The sequence below is a fragment of the Pelophylax lessonae genome, assembly GCF_965119305.1.
Source record: "Pelophylax lessonae genome assembly, chromosome: 5".
Taxonomy (NCBI): domain Eukaryota; kingdom Metazoa; phylum Chordata; class Amphibia; order Anura; family Ranidae; genus Pelophylax; species Pelophylax lessonae.
Window position 1 is genome coordinate 228005952 of NC_138772.1, and position 13557 is coordinate 228019508.

Genomic DNA, 13557 nt, shown 5'->3' on the forward strand with positions numbered 1-13557 from the left:
GGTGCCCCAGGGCTCAGTCCTGGGACCAACCTTGTTCAATTTATTCATAAACAACATTGAGGTCGGGATCAGTAGTTCGATATCAGTTTTTGCAGATAACACAAAATTGGCCAGAGCAATAACTGCACAGCATGAAGCAGATATCCTACAGAATGACCTGGACAAAATTACAGAGTGGGCAACGACATGGCAAATGAGGTTTAACGTGGAGAAGTGTAAGGTTTTGCACTTGGGGACTAAAAACATAAAAGCACAATACACGTTAGGAGGGGAACCCTTGGGGGAATCAAAAATGGAGAAAGATCTGGGAGTCTTGGTTGATGATAGATTAGGAAACAGCATGCAATGTCAAGCGGCAGCTGCCAAAGCCAGCAGAATATTAGCATGCATAAAGAAAGGGATGTATTCCAGAGATAAGACTATAATCCTTCCACTTTATAAAACTCTGGTCCGACCGCATCTGGAGTATTCTGTCCAGTTCTGGTCGCAAGTCCTCAGGAGGGATGTGTTGGAGCTGGAGAGAGTCCAGAGAAGGGCAACTAAACTGATTAGGGGATTGGAGGACCTTGACTATGAAGAGCGTCTACAATCGCTCGATTTATTCTCCCTGGAGAAGAGACGTCTGAGGGGGGACATGATAGCAATTTATAAATATCTTAATGGGGATCCCAGCTTAGAAAAAAAGCTGTTCATTCGAAGGGATTGCATGAGCACTCGAGGGCATACAATGCGATTAGAGGAGAAGCGTTTTAACCTCAGGCAACGTGGGGGGTTCTTTACTGTTAGGGCTACAAGATTGTGGAATTCTCTACCACAAGAGGTGGTTTCTGCGGGTAGTATGGTGGCTTTCAAAAGATTCTTAGACTTACATCTCAAGGATCAGAACATTCAGGGGTATGCAAGATGATTACAGCCACACACACCTACACAGGTTGAACTGGATGGACTATTGTCTTTATTCAACCTCACCTACTATGTAACTATGTAACTTGCCGGGAGCTTGCCGGAAAATAACTCCCGCGTGCATGCGCGGGAGTGACGTCATCGCGGCTCCGGCCAATCACAGCGCCAGAGCTGCTGAACCCGGAAGAGTCGCCGAGGGATCATGGCAGCGCCCGCAGCGATGCCCGGGGGTCCGTGTCGGGGCTTCGTTCTAAGGTAAGTAACACATAATGGGCTAGTATGCGATGCATACTAGCTCATTATGACAGCAAACTCTTCTCCAGAAGTTCAGTGAGGATCTCTGAATGATCAAATATTGACCTAAATGACTAATGATGATAAATAGAATCCACCTTTGTGTAATCAAGTCTCCGTATCAATGCACCTGCACTGTGATAGTCTCAGAGGTCCGTTTAAAGCGCAGAGAGCATCATGAAGAACAAGGAACACACCAGGCAGGTCCGAGATACTGTTGTGGAGAAGTTTAAAGCCGGATTTGGATACAGAAAGATTTCCCAAACTTTAAACATCCCAAGGAGCACTGTGCAAGCGATAATCTTGAAATGGAAGGAGTATCAGACCACTGCAAATCTACGAAGACCTGGCCGTCCCTCTAAACTTTCAGCTCATACAAGGAGAAGACTGACCAGAGATGCAGCCAAGAGGCCCATGATCACTCTGGATGAACTGCAGAGATCCACAGCTGAGGTGGGAGACTCTGTCCATAGGACAACAATCAATCGTATACTGCACAAATCTGGCTTGGAGCGCTCACACAACCAGACGAACTGGACCAAGGGTGTGTTAAAGGATCAGTTAACACTGTCAGTGTAAGTGCACTCTAAATTAGTGAGCTAGCTTACCTGTAAAGAAGAATGCCCTGTGTCGTACAAGCAGATGAATCCCAAAGAAAGCTATACTTTTAAACCTGCATTTATATGCATTCAGAGTGTAAGATCATAACAGCTAGAAACCACAACTTAAGAAGTGGGAGCAATGTGAAACAAAGTAATCCTGATATTAATAAGTACTGCTTCTAATGACTAGGACTGATACTATTAAAGAGTACTTCCTAAAAGTAAAAAGACTGATATTAATAAGTATTCCTTATAATTAATTAATAGGACAGATATTATTAAAGTGTACTCATAATTAATATGACTGATACTATTAACAAGCACTCCTTATAAGAAAGAGGACTGATAGAATAACTATTTCATAGAATGAATAGGACTGATACTATTAAACGAGTACTTCTTTTAAGTAATAGTACTGGTACTAATAATGAGCACTGCTTATAATTAAAGGGGCTGAAATTATTACAAGGGAGCTTTCACACTGCTCCACTAAATAAAACACATTAAAAAAGGCATATGCATTTCTTGTTGGAATGCACTGTTAAATATGGACAAGTGACTCAAAAAAACGCAACCGCAATGCGTTTTTCATGCGTTTTTCATTAATTTCAGTGGGGAGCTATGTTTTTGAAACAGTTTTGAAAAATGCATCAAAGATGCAGCTTGCAGGACTTTTCAAAACACACTGCAACCACAGCCCAGTGGTGTGAAGAGTCCCATAGGATTTGAATGAAACATTTTGATTGCAATTTTCAACTTTTTATTAACGAATGTGCATTACAGATAGACTTAGAACGAAACTAGAGAAACGTAAACACAAATAAATCACCGGGACCGGATGGCTTGCACCCGAGTTCTTAAAGAGCTCAGCCAGGTGATTGCCAGACCATTATTCTTGATCTTTAAGGATAGTTTACAGACGGGCATGGTGCCAGCTGATTGGAAAAAAGCCAACGTGGTACCAATATTTAATAAAGGGCAGAGATATATCCCGGGTAATTATAGGCCGGTCAGCCTAACATCTGTAGTCTGCAAGATTTTGGAGGGGATGTTAAGGGACCACATACAAGACTTTAGTAATGAAAATTGTATTATTAGTAGTAATCAGCATGGATTCATGAAAAATCGTTCTTGCCAAACCAATCTATTAACCTTCTACGATGAAGTGAGCTGCCACCTAGATAAAGGTAAGCCTGTGGATGTGGTGTATCTGGACTTTGCAAAGGCCTTTGACACCGTTCCCCACAAACGATTACTGTTCAAACTAAGGAAGGTAGGTATGGACCATAAGGTGAGTACCTGGATAGAGAACTGGCTCCAGGGGAGAGTGCAAATTGTGGTGATTAATGGGGAGTACTCGGATTGGGCGGGTGTAGAAAGTGGGGTCCCCCAGGGTTCTGTCCTGGGACCAATCCTGTTTAATTTATTCATAAATGATCTAGAGGAGGGATATCGAGTAAAATCTCAGTATTTGTGGATGATACTAAACTAAGCATGCCAATATCTTCTGGGCAGGATGTGGAAACCTTATAAGCGGACCTGAACAAAATATGAGGTGAGCAACTACATGGCAGATGAGGTTTAATGTTGAAAAATGTAAATGCACTTGGGTGCCAGAAACCAGAAAGCAAGCTACTCACTAGGGGGGGGGAACCTCTGGGTGAGTCTAGGATGGAAAGGGACTTGGGGGTACTGGTAGACAACAGGCTTGGCAGTGGCATGCAATGCCAAGCCGCTGCAAGTAAAGCCAACAGAATACTGGGATGTATAAAAAAGGGGATTCACTCCAGAAATAAAGAGATTATTCTCCCACTCTACAAGACTCTGGTCCGGCCACATCTGGAGTATGCTGTCCAGTTCTGGGCACCGGTCCTCAGGAAGGATGTGCTGGAATTGGAAAGAGTCCAGAGAAGGGCAACAAAAATAATTAGGGGAATGGAGGACATCAGCTATGAGGAAAGACTACAAGCACTAAACCTATTCTCTCTGGAGAAGAGACGATTGAGGGGGGATATGATATCAATGTACAAATACTGTACTGGCGACCCTAGCATAAGGAACAAACTATTCAGAGAAAGGGAATACAATAAGACACGTGGCCACTCACTAAAACTAGAGGAAAAACGGTTTAACCTTAAAATACGCAGGGGGTTCTTCACTGTAAGAGCAGTAAGGATGTGGAATTCTCTTCCACAAGCAGTCGTATCAGCAGGGAGCATCGATAGTTTCAAAAAACTATTGGATGGACACCTTAAAGACCACAACATACAGGGGTATACAATGTACGGTTAACAGCAAACACACACACACACATCATAGGTTGAACTGGATGGAGTGATGTCTTTTTTCAACCTCACTAACTATGCAACTATGTAACAGTAACAAATTTTACAAAATGCTCAACATGAGCAACATAGCAAAGAAAAAAAAAAAAAGTACATTTAAACTGACATGTATCAAGTTATTTGAAAATGTATACAGCTTGCTTGAATCACAAAATGAAAGATCTAAAGCATACAATGAGTCACCGTTGTTTGCCTGGGTATGAGAAACCAGTTTCAGGAGGCCTGAATTCTAACAGTTATACTTTACGTTTAAGTCAATGGGCGTCTTAATTACTGGAAACGGTAAGGGTAGATGCACACCACCTATCCCAAATCTTTTTTTATTTTGTTGGGCACCCTCATATACAAGTTTTTCATATGGCAGTATTTGGTTTACCATCTTTATCCGTGTAAGATGGAGAAGGTTGAATCCACTTGAGTGCAATGGCTTTCCTAGCCAGAAACAGCTTCTCTTTCAGTAGAACTCTGATACCTCTGCCACTGTTTCTCATCCAAAATATCCAAAAGGCATATTCTAGGAGTACATGGAACAGGCAATGATAATACTTAAATCAGAACCTGTTTCCAGTAACAAGCTATGACAGGGTATACCCAAATTCTATGTGCAAAATCAGCTTTTGTGCGATTACATCTTACAGTTAGACGTGGGTATGCGATGCACAGCATGCAACCTCACTGCAGTAAGGCAAGTCTGGTGTATCATGTATAGTTGTGTCAGCTTTTTTTGCACTTTTAGCAAGGTAAAAATGCATCAATGTTAAAGGGCCTCAAAATTATAACTAAAGGCAAAATATTTGTGGAGTAGAGAGGGCTTAGAACACCTTTCGAGCCGGTTCACATTAGAGCGATCCGACTTGCCGGGGCGACCTCACAAGCCGCGATGCGCTGCTCGCACCGCGACCTCAGAGCGGCCGGCACGGACTTCATAACATTGAAGTCTATGGAGGTCGCTCCGGGTCACCCCAAAGAAGCTCCGGACCCTTTTTCTAAGTCGGAGCGACTTGTGTCGCTCCTATTAGAACGGGTCCACAGCTTCTCTATGGCAGGCGACCTACGGCGACCTGTCAGGTGACCAGGTCGCCTGACAGGTCGCCCCAGTGTGAACCGGCTCTTCTCAGGTTCTTATTGCTGTTTGTGTACCAGTTGGGGAGATTCACCCTCTCTATTTGTCATGGTAACTCTTATCACTGAAAGATAAAGAATATCCAGATTTTGAATAGTCACCAGAACAGAACATTAGTTCTAGACAATACCTCTCACTTCCTTTATGGCTATAGGACAGGAAGCAAAGGGAAATTTTCCTAATGAGACACAGATAGCGAAAAATACCTGACAGGGGTTATAATCTTTCCTTACCCTTTCCAAAATGGAAAACAAAAAAAGTTGTTAGAAGTTATTCTTATTTATCCGTATAATTTGTTTACAGTTCTGTCCCCTATTGGTAAGAGCACATGTAGCACTTTGGCCCATATTTATCAGAACTTTCTAAACCTAGTGATGAGATCTGACTTGCTCCCCTCCACTTTTATCATGACTGATCAGACAACATCCATGAAGAAGACGGCTGATTCATAGCAGCAGCTTGTCTTCTTTGTGAGCACTTTTCTGACACAAGCAAGGACAAGAGTAATACAGAGCATGGCAGAGCATCACCAGGGATGAAACCCAGCGTCTGGTGAAGTCTATGCGTTCCAGACTTCAGGCTGTAATTGACTGCAAAGGATTTGCAACCAAGTATTAAAAAGTGAACGTCTGATTTATGATTGTTAATCTGTTCCATTACTTTTAGTCCCTTAAAAAGTGTGAGGCACATATACAAACTGTTGTAATTCCTACACCGTTCACCTGATTTGGATGTAAATACCCTCAAACTAAAGCTGAAAGTCTGCAGTTAAAGCACACCATGTTTGTTTAATTTCAAATCTATTGTAGTGGTGTATAGGGCCAAAAAGATTAGAATTGTGTTGATGTTGCAATATTTATGGACTTGATTGTATGTAAAGTATTCCCTCCCCCACTCAGCAGCGGGGACTGGGCAGGCGGCTCCGATTGCCCCCTGACACCCGCGATCGCTCCCCGCTGAGAGAGAAGAACGATCAGCTGTTGTAAACACGGCTGACCATTCTTCTCCCTGGAATGATCACAGAGCTCCTGTGATCCTTCTATATAGGAACACAGGTCTCTGTGATCATTTCACAAGCCACACCCCCCACAGTTAGAATCACTCCCCTAGGCTCACAGTTAACTCCTTGATCACCCAGTGTTAACCCCCTTCCCTGCCAGTGTCATTATTACAGTAACAGTGCATATTTTTAGCACTGATTACTGTAGAAATGTCACTGGTCCCCCCAAAAAGTGTCAAAAATGTCAGTTAGGGGTCCGATCTGTCCGCCGCAATGTCGCAGTCCCGCTATAAATCACAGATCGCCACCATTACTAGTAGAAAAAAAAAAAAAACACAACAATAAAAATTACATAAATCTTTCCTGTAGTTAGTAGACGCAATAACTTTTGCGCAAACCAATCAAAATACGCTTATTGTGATTTTTTTTATCAAAAATATGTAGCAGAAAACAAATTGGCCTAAAATGTGAAAAAAAAAATGTAATTTTTAAATTTCTTTTTTTGGAGAATGTTATATAGCAGAAAGTGAAAAACATAGTTTTTTTTTTTTTACAGAATTGTCGCTCTTTTTTTGTTTATAGCGCAAAACATTAAAATTGCACAGGTGATCAAATACCACCAAAAGAAAGCTCTACTAGTGGGAATAAAAGAACATCAATTTTATTTGGGTACAGCGTTGCACGACCGTGCAATTGTCCGTTAAATTAACGCAGTGCCGAATCGTGAAATATGGCCTGGTCATTAAGGGGGGAAATCTTCCGGTCCAGAAGTGGTTAATTAAAAAGTTGAATATAACCCAAAAACATTATATATACAGTGGGTACGGAAAGTATTCAGACCCCCTTAAATTTTTCACTCTTTGTTATATTGCAGCCATTTGCTAAAATCATTTAGGTTCATTCTTCTTCCTCATGAATGTACACATAGCACCCCATACTGACAGAAAAACACAGAATTGTTGACATTGTTGCAGATTTATTAAAAAAGAAAAACTGAAATATCACATGGTCCGAAGTATTCAGACCCTTTGCTGTGACACTCATATTTAACTCAGGTGCTTTCCATTTCTTCTGATCCTTGAGATGGTTCTACACCTTCATTTGAGTCCAGCTGTGTTTGATTATACTGATTGGACTTGATTAGGAAAGCCACACACCTGTCTATATAAGACCTTCCAGATCACAATGCATGTCAGAGCAAATGAGAATCATGAGGTCAAAGGAACTGCCTGAAGAGCTCAGAGACAGAATTGTGGCAAGGCACAGATCTGGCCAAGGTTACAAAAAGATTTCTGCTGCACTTAAGGTTCCTAAGAGCACAGTGGCCTCCATAATCCTCAAATGGAAGACGTTTGGGACGACCAGAACCCTTCCTAGAGCTGGCCGTCCGGCCAAACTGAGCTATCGGAGGAGAAGAGCCTTGGTGAGAGAGGTAAAGAAGAACCCAAAGATCACTGTGGCTGAGCTCCAGAGATGCAGTCAGGAGATGGGAGAAAGTTGTAGAAAGTCAACCATCACTGCAGCCCTCCACCAGTCGGGGCTTTATGGCAGAGTGGCCCAACGGAAGCCTCTCCTCAGTGTAAGACACATGAAAGCCCGCATGGAGTTTGCTAAAAAACACCTGAAGGACTCCAAGATGGTGAGAAATAAGATTCTCTGGTCTGATGAGACCAAAATAGAACTTTTTGGCCTTAATTCTAAGCGGTATGTGTGGAGAAAACCAGGCACTGCTCATCACCTGTCCAATACAGTCCCAACAGTGAAGCATGGTGGTGGCAGCATCATGCTGTGGGGGTGTTTTTCAGCTGCAGGGACAGGACGACTGGTTGCAATCGAGGGAAAGATGAATGCGGCCAAGTACAGGGATATCCTGGACAAAAACCTTCTCCAGAGTGCTCTGGACCTCAGACTGGGCCGAATGTTTACCTTCCAACAAGACAATGACCCTAAGCACACAGCTAAAATAACGAAGGAAGAACATTCCGTGACTGTTCTTGAATGGCCCAGCCAGAGCCCTGACTTAAACCCAATTGAGCATCTCTGGAGAGACCTAAAAATGGCTGTCCACCAACGTTTACCATCCAACCTGACAGAACTGGAGAGGATCTGCAAGGAAGAATGACAGAGGATCCCCAAATCCAGGTGTGAAAGACTTGTTGCATCTTTCCCAAAAAGACTCCTGGCTGTATTAGATCAAAAGGGGGCTTCTACTAAATACTGAGCAAAGGGTCTGAATACTTAGGACCATGTGATATTTCAGTTTTTCTTTTTTAATAAATCTGCAACAATGTCAACAATTCTGTGTTTTTCTGTCAGTATGGGGTGCTATGTGTACATTCATGAGGAAGAAGAATGAACCTAAATGATTTTAGCAAATGGCTGCAATATAACAAAGAGTGAAAAATTTAAGGGGGTCTGAATACTTTCCGTACCCACTATATATATATATATATAAATGACGCTGCTAGGTAGGTAGGTGCTAGGTAAAGCATTTATTGCTCCGGCTGCTTATCAGGGGAGCCTGATCTATTAGGTTGCCTGTCACATGTTTCCAGGTGTGATTCACTGGGTCTGAGGGAGTGTCCTCGCTGAATCCAATGAGTGAGCTTGTTAGACAGTGGATGAAACCTAGCCAGTGACACATCGTGTTTTGTGGCAGTCCCAGTTGGAGGGCATTCTGCAATGCATCCTGGGATTGGCCATAAATACGGAGAGGACATGTGACAGGGTGGACGGCTGGCTCTCCTCCTGCAATGTGTGAGGAAGTGGTCTTAGGCGGTCAGCCTAGTGAACCGTGTGTGGAGCTGACCTGCAGAGGATCCGGTGTAAGTGACGGTGGAGCTGCTAGCAGAGTCTTTTGGTGAAAAACAGTGTCCCTGAGTACCAGGGGACCTGCCAAAGGGTCTGGCCCAGGAAGGGGGACCCCCTCCAGTGAAGTCAGGGGATCAAGGAGCTAGCCCACACAGAGAGTAAAGGGGGTGCCGTGTAGTAAAAGCCCTGAAGAATAGGAACAAAAGGGGGTGCCAGGAAGGACCCTGAAGTGTGTTCTGCAGTGCAGTACAGTACAGCTTACCTAAAGCGGTTCATTTATCACTACTTCATCGCTATCGACAAGGTGAAGCAGCGGCCTTGCCGCATTCAAGTGCAGTTGAAAGTCTCAGAAAATTGTGCATAGTTTATTCAAGTTGGAGTATCCCACTCATCCCTTCTCCTATCCAAATTCTCAATAAAACAACAAAAAAAACAAACCCCTGTTTCTTGACTGAGCCAAGCACTTTAAAGTCGCTAAAGTATTGCACTGTTGCTATGGGTAACTCATTTTTATATATATATATATATATATATATATATATATATATATATATATATATATATATATATATATATATATATATATATATATACACACACACACACACACACACACACACACACACACACACACACACATATATATATACATACATACTGTCATTTTCGGTTTCTGCAGAGTATCCTTAACCACCTTCTGCCCGCGCTATAGTAAAAAGACGGCTACAGCGCGGGCTCTAATTTCAGGGAGGCCATCTTTAAACGGCCTCCCAGTGACAGGCTCCCCGCGCGCTCCCGCGAGCGCGCATCGGGGAAAATCTGTGTCGGCCGTGTCCCTTGGACACAGCCAATCACAAATCGTGGTGAATGGCCAATCACAGCGGCCATTTACCATGTGATCGGACCATGCAATGAGAGATGATCTCATATGTATACATATGAGATCATCTCTCATTGCCAGCTCTCCTTCCTCACACAGAGACTGCAGTGTGAGGAAGAGGAGAGCCGATCAGCGGTAAGGGGACACAGAGGAATGTAATCAGGGCACTGATCACCAGTGCCCTGATTACACAAGAGGGAAAAAAAATGCCATAACTGCCCACAGTGCCCGCCATCAGTGCCCGCCATCAGTGCCCATACTGCTGCCAGTCAGTGCCCATCAGTGCCTGCTCATCTAGGCACTGATGGGCACTGACTAGCAGCACTATGGGCACTGAGTGTGGGCACTGATGGTGCTGCCCATCAGTGCTCATCAGTGCCACCCGTCAGTGTCCATCAGTGCCGCCTCTCTGTGCCCATCAGTGCCGCCTCTCAGTGTGGCATATTAGTACCTCCTCATCAGTGCCACCTCATCAGTGCCCATAAGTGCCACCTCATCAGCACACATCAGTGAAGGAGAAAAATGTATTTTCAAAATTTACTCACAGAAAATAAGAAAAACTTTTTTTTTTTTTTCAAAATTTTCTGTCTTTTTTCTTTTTTTTTGTAAGAAATAAAAAACCCAGGAGGTTATTAAATACCACCAAAAGAAAGCTCTATTTGTGTGAAAAAAAATGATAAAAATTCCATATGGGTACAGTGTAGCATGACTGCGTAATTGTCATTCAAAGCGTGAGAGCGCTGAAAGCTGAAAATTGGCCTGGGCAGGAAGGGGGTATAAGTGCCCAGTAGGCAAGTGGTTAATTTTCGTGAGAAATTTTCCATTCGGCATGGGCAACATTCAGAAAATGCCTTTTATGTTTTCTCTAAGAACACAAAGTGTTTTCTGATTGGAAGAGGGGGACATTGTGACATCACCATCCACCTCCCAATGGGAGAATGCATCGCGTTCACAAGAAAATTAAAAGTGTTCTCTGAATGATGCCCTTTAAGTAAATGACTTCATGTTCACGCTAGGATCCCCACCTCGTCCATTCACACTACACCTCGTATTCTTGAAGAAAAATAGTCTGAATGGCATTCCGCACCGATCGTCATACTACAGCGATTTCCAGGTTCCACAGGGATTGCCCAAGATATGAAACATACATACTTATATTAATCCAAGCTGGACCAATGTAACAATGCAAAACACATCCATATCTGGAATTCAGATTTCAAATAAATGGAAAGGTTGTGTACATTTCCGTGTATTTCTGATAACACCTGTACTCATAGTGTCACTAAGTTCATGTGAAATACATAAGCCCTCTATAGGAGGCAGTGTCTGTAAAACTTACTATGCTGAGTCCTAGAAGCAGTAACAATCCCCCGTAGTGAAGCCACATGATCACTTCAGAGATCCCCCTGGCCGATGCAAGGATCCGGGCTCTGTACCACACCCGGCTACCAGTCCAGGACAGAAGCGATCCTGACTGATCACGAGTCGTATCACAATCATGTGACCAGTGCAGGGCGGGGCAAACATGGAGAGTGTACACACAATCCGCAATGGCTGCTTGAGTGCTGTGTACGCCGGGCAGTGCTTTCATTCTACTGACTGTCATTAGACTGAGAGTACAGTTTACTGACCCGAGGGGAAGGTGGAAGTGGCTGGTCATACCAGGTTGTGATAATCTGTGTTACAGTTCGGGACCTATTGTATAAATCTAGATTGTGGAGGGTTTGGGTAATGCCTATACAAGTGGGTACAAACAAGCCCAAAAAACTCTTTTTTCTTTTCTTTTTTGCTTTAACCACTTAAGCCCCGGAAGATTTTACCCCCTTCCTGACCAGGGGGTATTTTGCGATTCGGCACTGCGTGACTTTAACGGACAATTGCACGGTCGTGCAGCGCTGTACCTAAACGAATTTGACGTCCTTTTTTCCCCACAAACAGAGTTTTCTTTTGGTGGTATTTGATCACCTGTGCGATTTTTTGATCATGCGCTATAAACAAAAAAAGAGGGACAATTTTGCAAAAATAATATTTTTCATATTTTTTTATATGAAATTCCCAAAAAAAATGTAAAAATCTAAATTTTTTAACATTTTAGGCCAATTTGTTTTCTGCTACATATTTTTGGTAAAAAAAAATCGCAAAAAGCCTATTTTGATTGGTTTGCACAAAAGTTATTGCGTTTACTAACAAAGGGAAAGATTTTTGTCATTTTTGTTGGGTTTTTTTAACGCGTAATGGCGGCGATCTGCGATTATTTTTTTTTTGCAGGACTGTGACATTGCGGCGGACAGATCGGACCCTTGACTGACATTTTTGACACTTTTGGGGTTACCAGTGACATTACTGCAGTAATCAGTGCTATACATATGCACTGTTACTGTAAAATGACACTGGTAGGGAAGGGGTTAACTTTATTTGAGAGGAAGGGGTGGTGTGTGTCCCTAGGGGCGTGATTCTTACTGTGATTGGCTGTGGCTTGAGGTGTAGGAACAGTGATCAACGGTCCTACATAGTAGAACCGTATGATCATTGTTCTTACACAGGGGAGGATGACAGGCGGCTTGTTTACATCAGCCGCCTGCCTTTCTCCCGCTGTCACGGACGATCGCGAGTGATGTCCACCGGGCACACGCGCAGGGGGGTTCGTGACCAAGCAGGAGCGTTCCTCCGGCGGCGCGCGCTCGCTCCCCAGAGCTTTACAGGCGAGTGACGTACCCATACATCACTTTGCCTGTGAGGGTCTGACCGCCGCAGTATATGTACTTGCGGCGGTTGGCAAGTGGTTAAGCAAAGTGTGTCGTTTTAGGATTCATTCACACTGGAGGTTGCTGTATACTGTGAAGAAAGCGGTGTCCTAAGCGACACATAGTGTGTACACTGTGGCATATTATCTACAACAGGTTGTGGTGCAGTGTGCTGCGCCACGACACGCTACGCTAAAGAATGTAGTGCATGTCCTTTTATTTCTGTGCAAAGCAATGATGTGAAATAAACTCATAGGCCCCTTTCACACAGGCGGACTCCGTTTTTCTCAGCTGGGGATCGATCCACCAAGCTGTCAGGTCCCCATGCATCTCTATGGGGGAATCGGATGGGAACTGACGTCTGTCCATTCTCATCCGATCCGATCCACCAGACGGATGGAAAATAGGGTTTCCATCCGTCCAGTTTTGAGGATCGGATGTCAGCGGACATGTCTCCGCTGACATCCGATGCCCCATAGAGATACATGGGGCGTCCATTCAGACCCGCCAAAAAAACTGACAGACAGACAGATCTGAACGGACTCCCTGTGTGAAAGGGGCTATAGGACTCAAGGCAAATTGCCTTGTTCATGCATTAGGACTGTATTAATTAAAGTGGAGTTCCACCCTAATTTGCATACACTTCCGCATTTGTTACTGATAGCTTTACCATTCCTTTTTGGATAGTGTTTTTTTTTTTTTTTTGCATATAATACTTTTTTTTTGTTGAAAATGCTCCACTTCCATCCATCCTCGCTACGGTGAAGTACGTCTTATCCTTTATTGCATTGGCTTCTGGGATACCCGAGTAATCAATCCCAGGAGTCAATCACCATCTTCCGCTGGTAGCATCGT

The 13557-nt window shown here is 43.5% G+C and overlaps 1 protein-coding gene across 1 annotated transcript in view; it reads right to left on the reverse strand.

Annotated features, from left to right (window-relative positions):
• GLB1 (galactosidase beta 1) overlaps positions 1-11434 on the reverse strand; it is a 149060-nt gene extending 137626 nt beyond the window's left edge. Inside the window, exon 1 of the mRNA XM_082259525.1 lies at positions 11298-11434. Within this exon, the coding sequence (XP_082115651.1) occupies positions 11298-11345 (48 nt within the window). The 5' untranslated portion in view covers positions 11346-11434. The remainder of the gene's footprint in view (positions 1-11297) is intronic.
• Positions 11435-13557: the final 2123 nt, after the last annotated feature.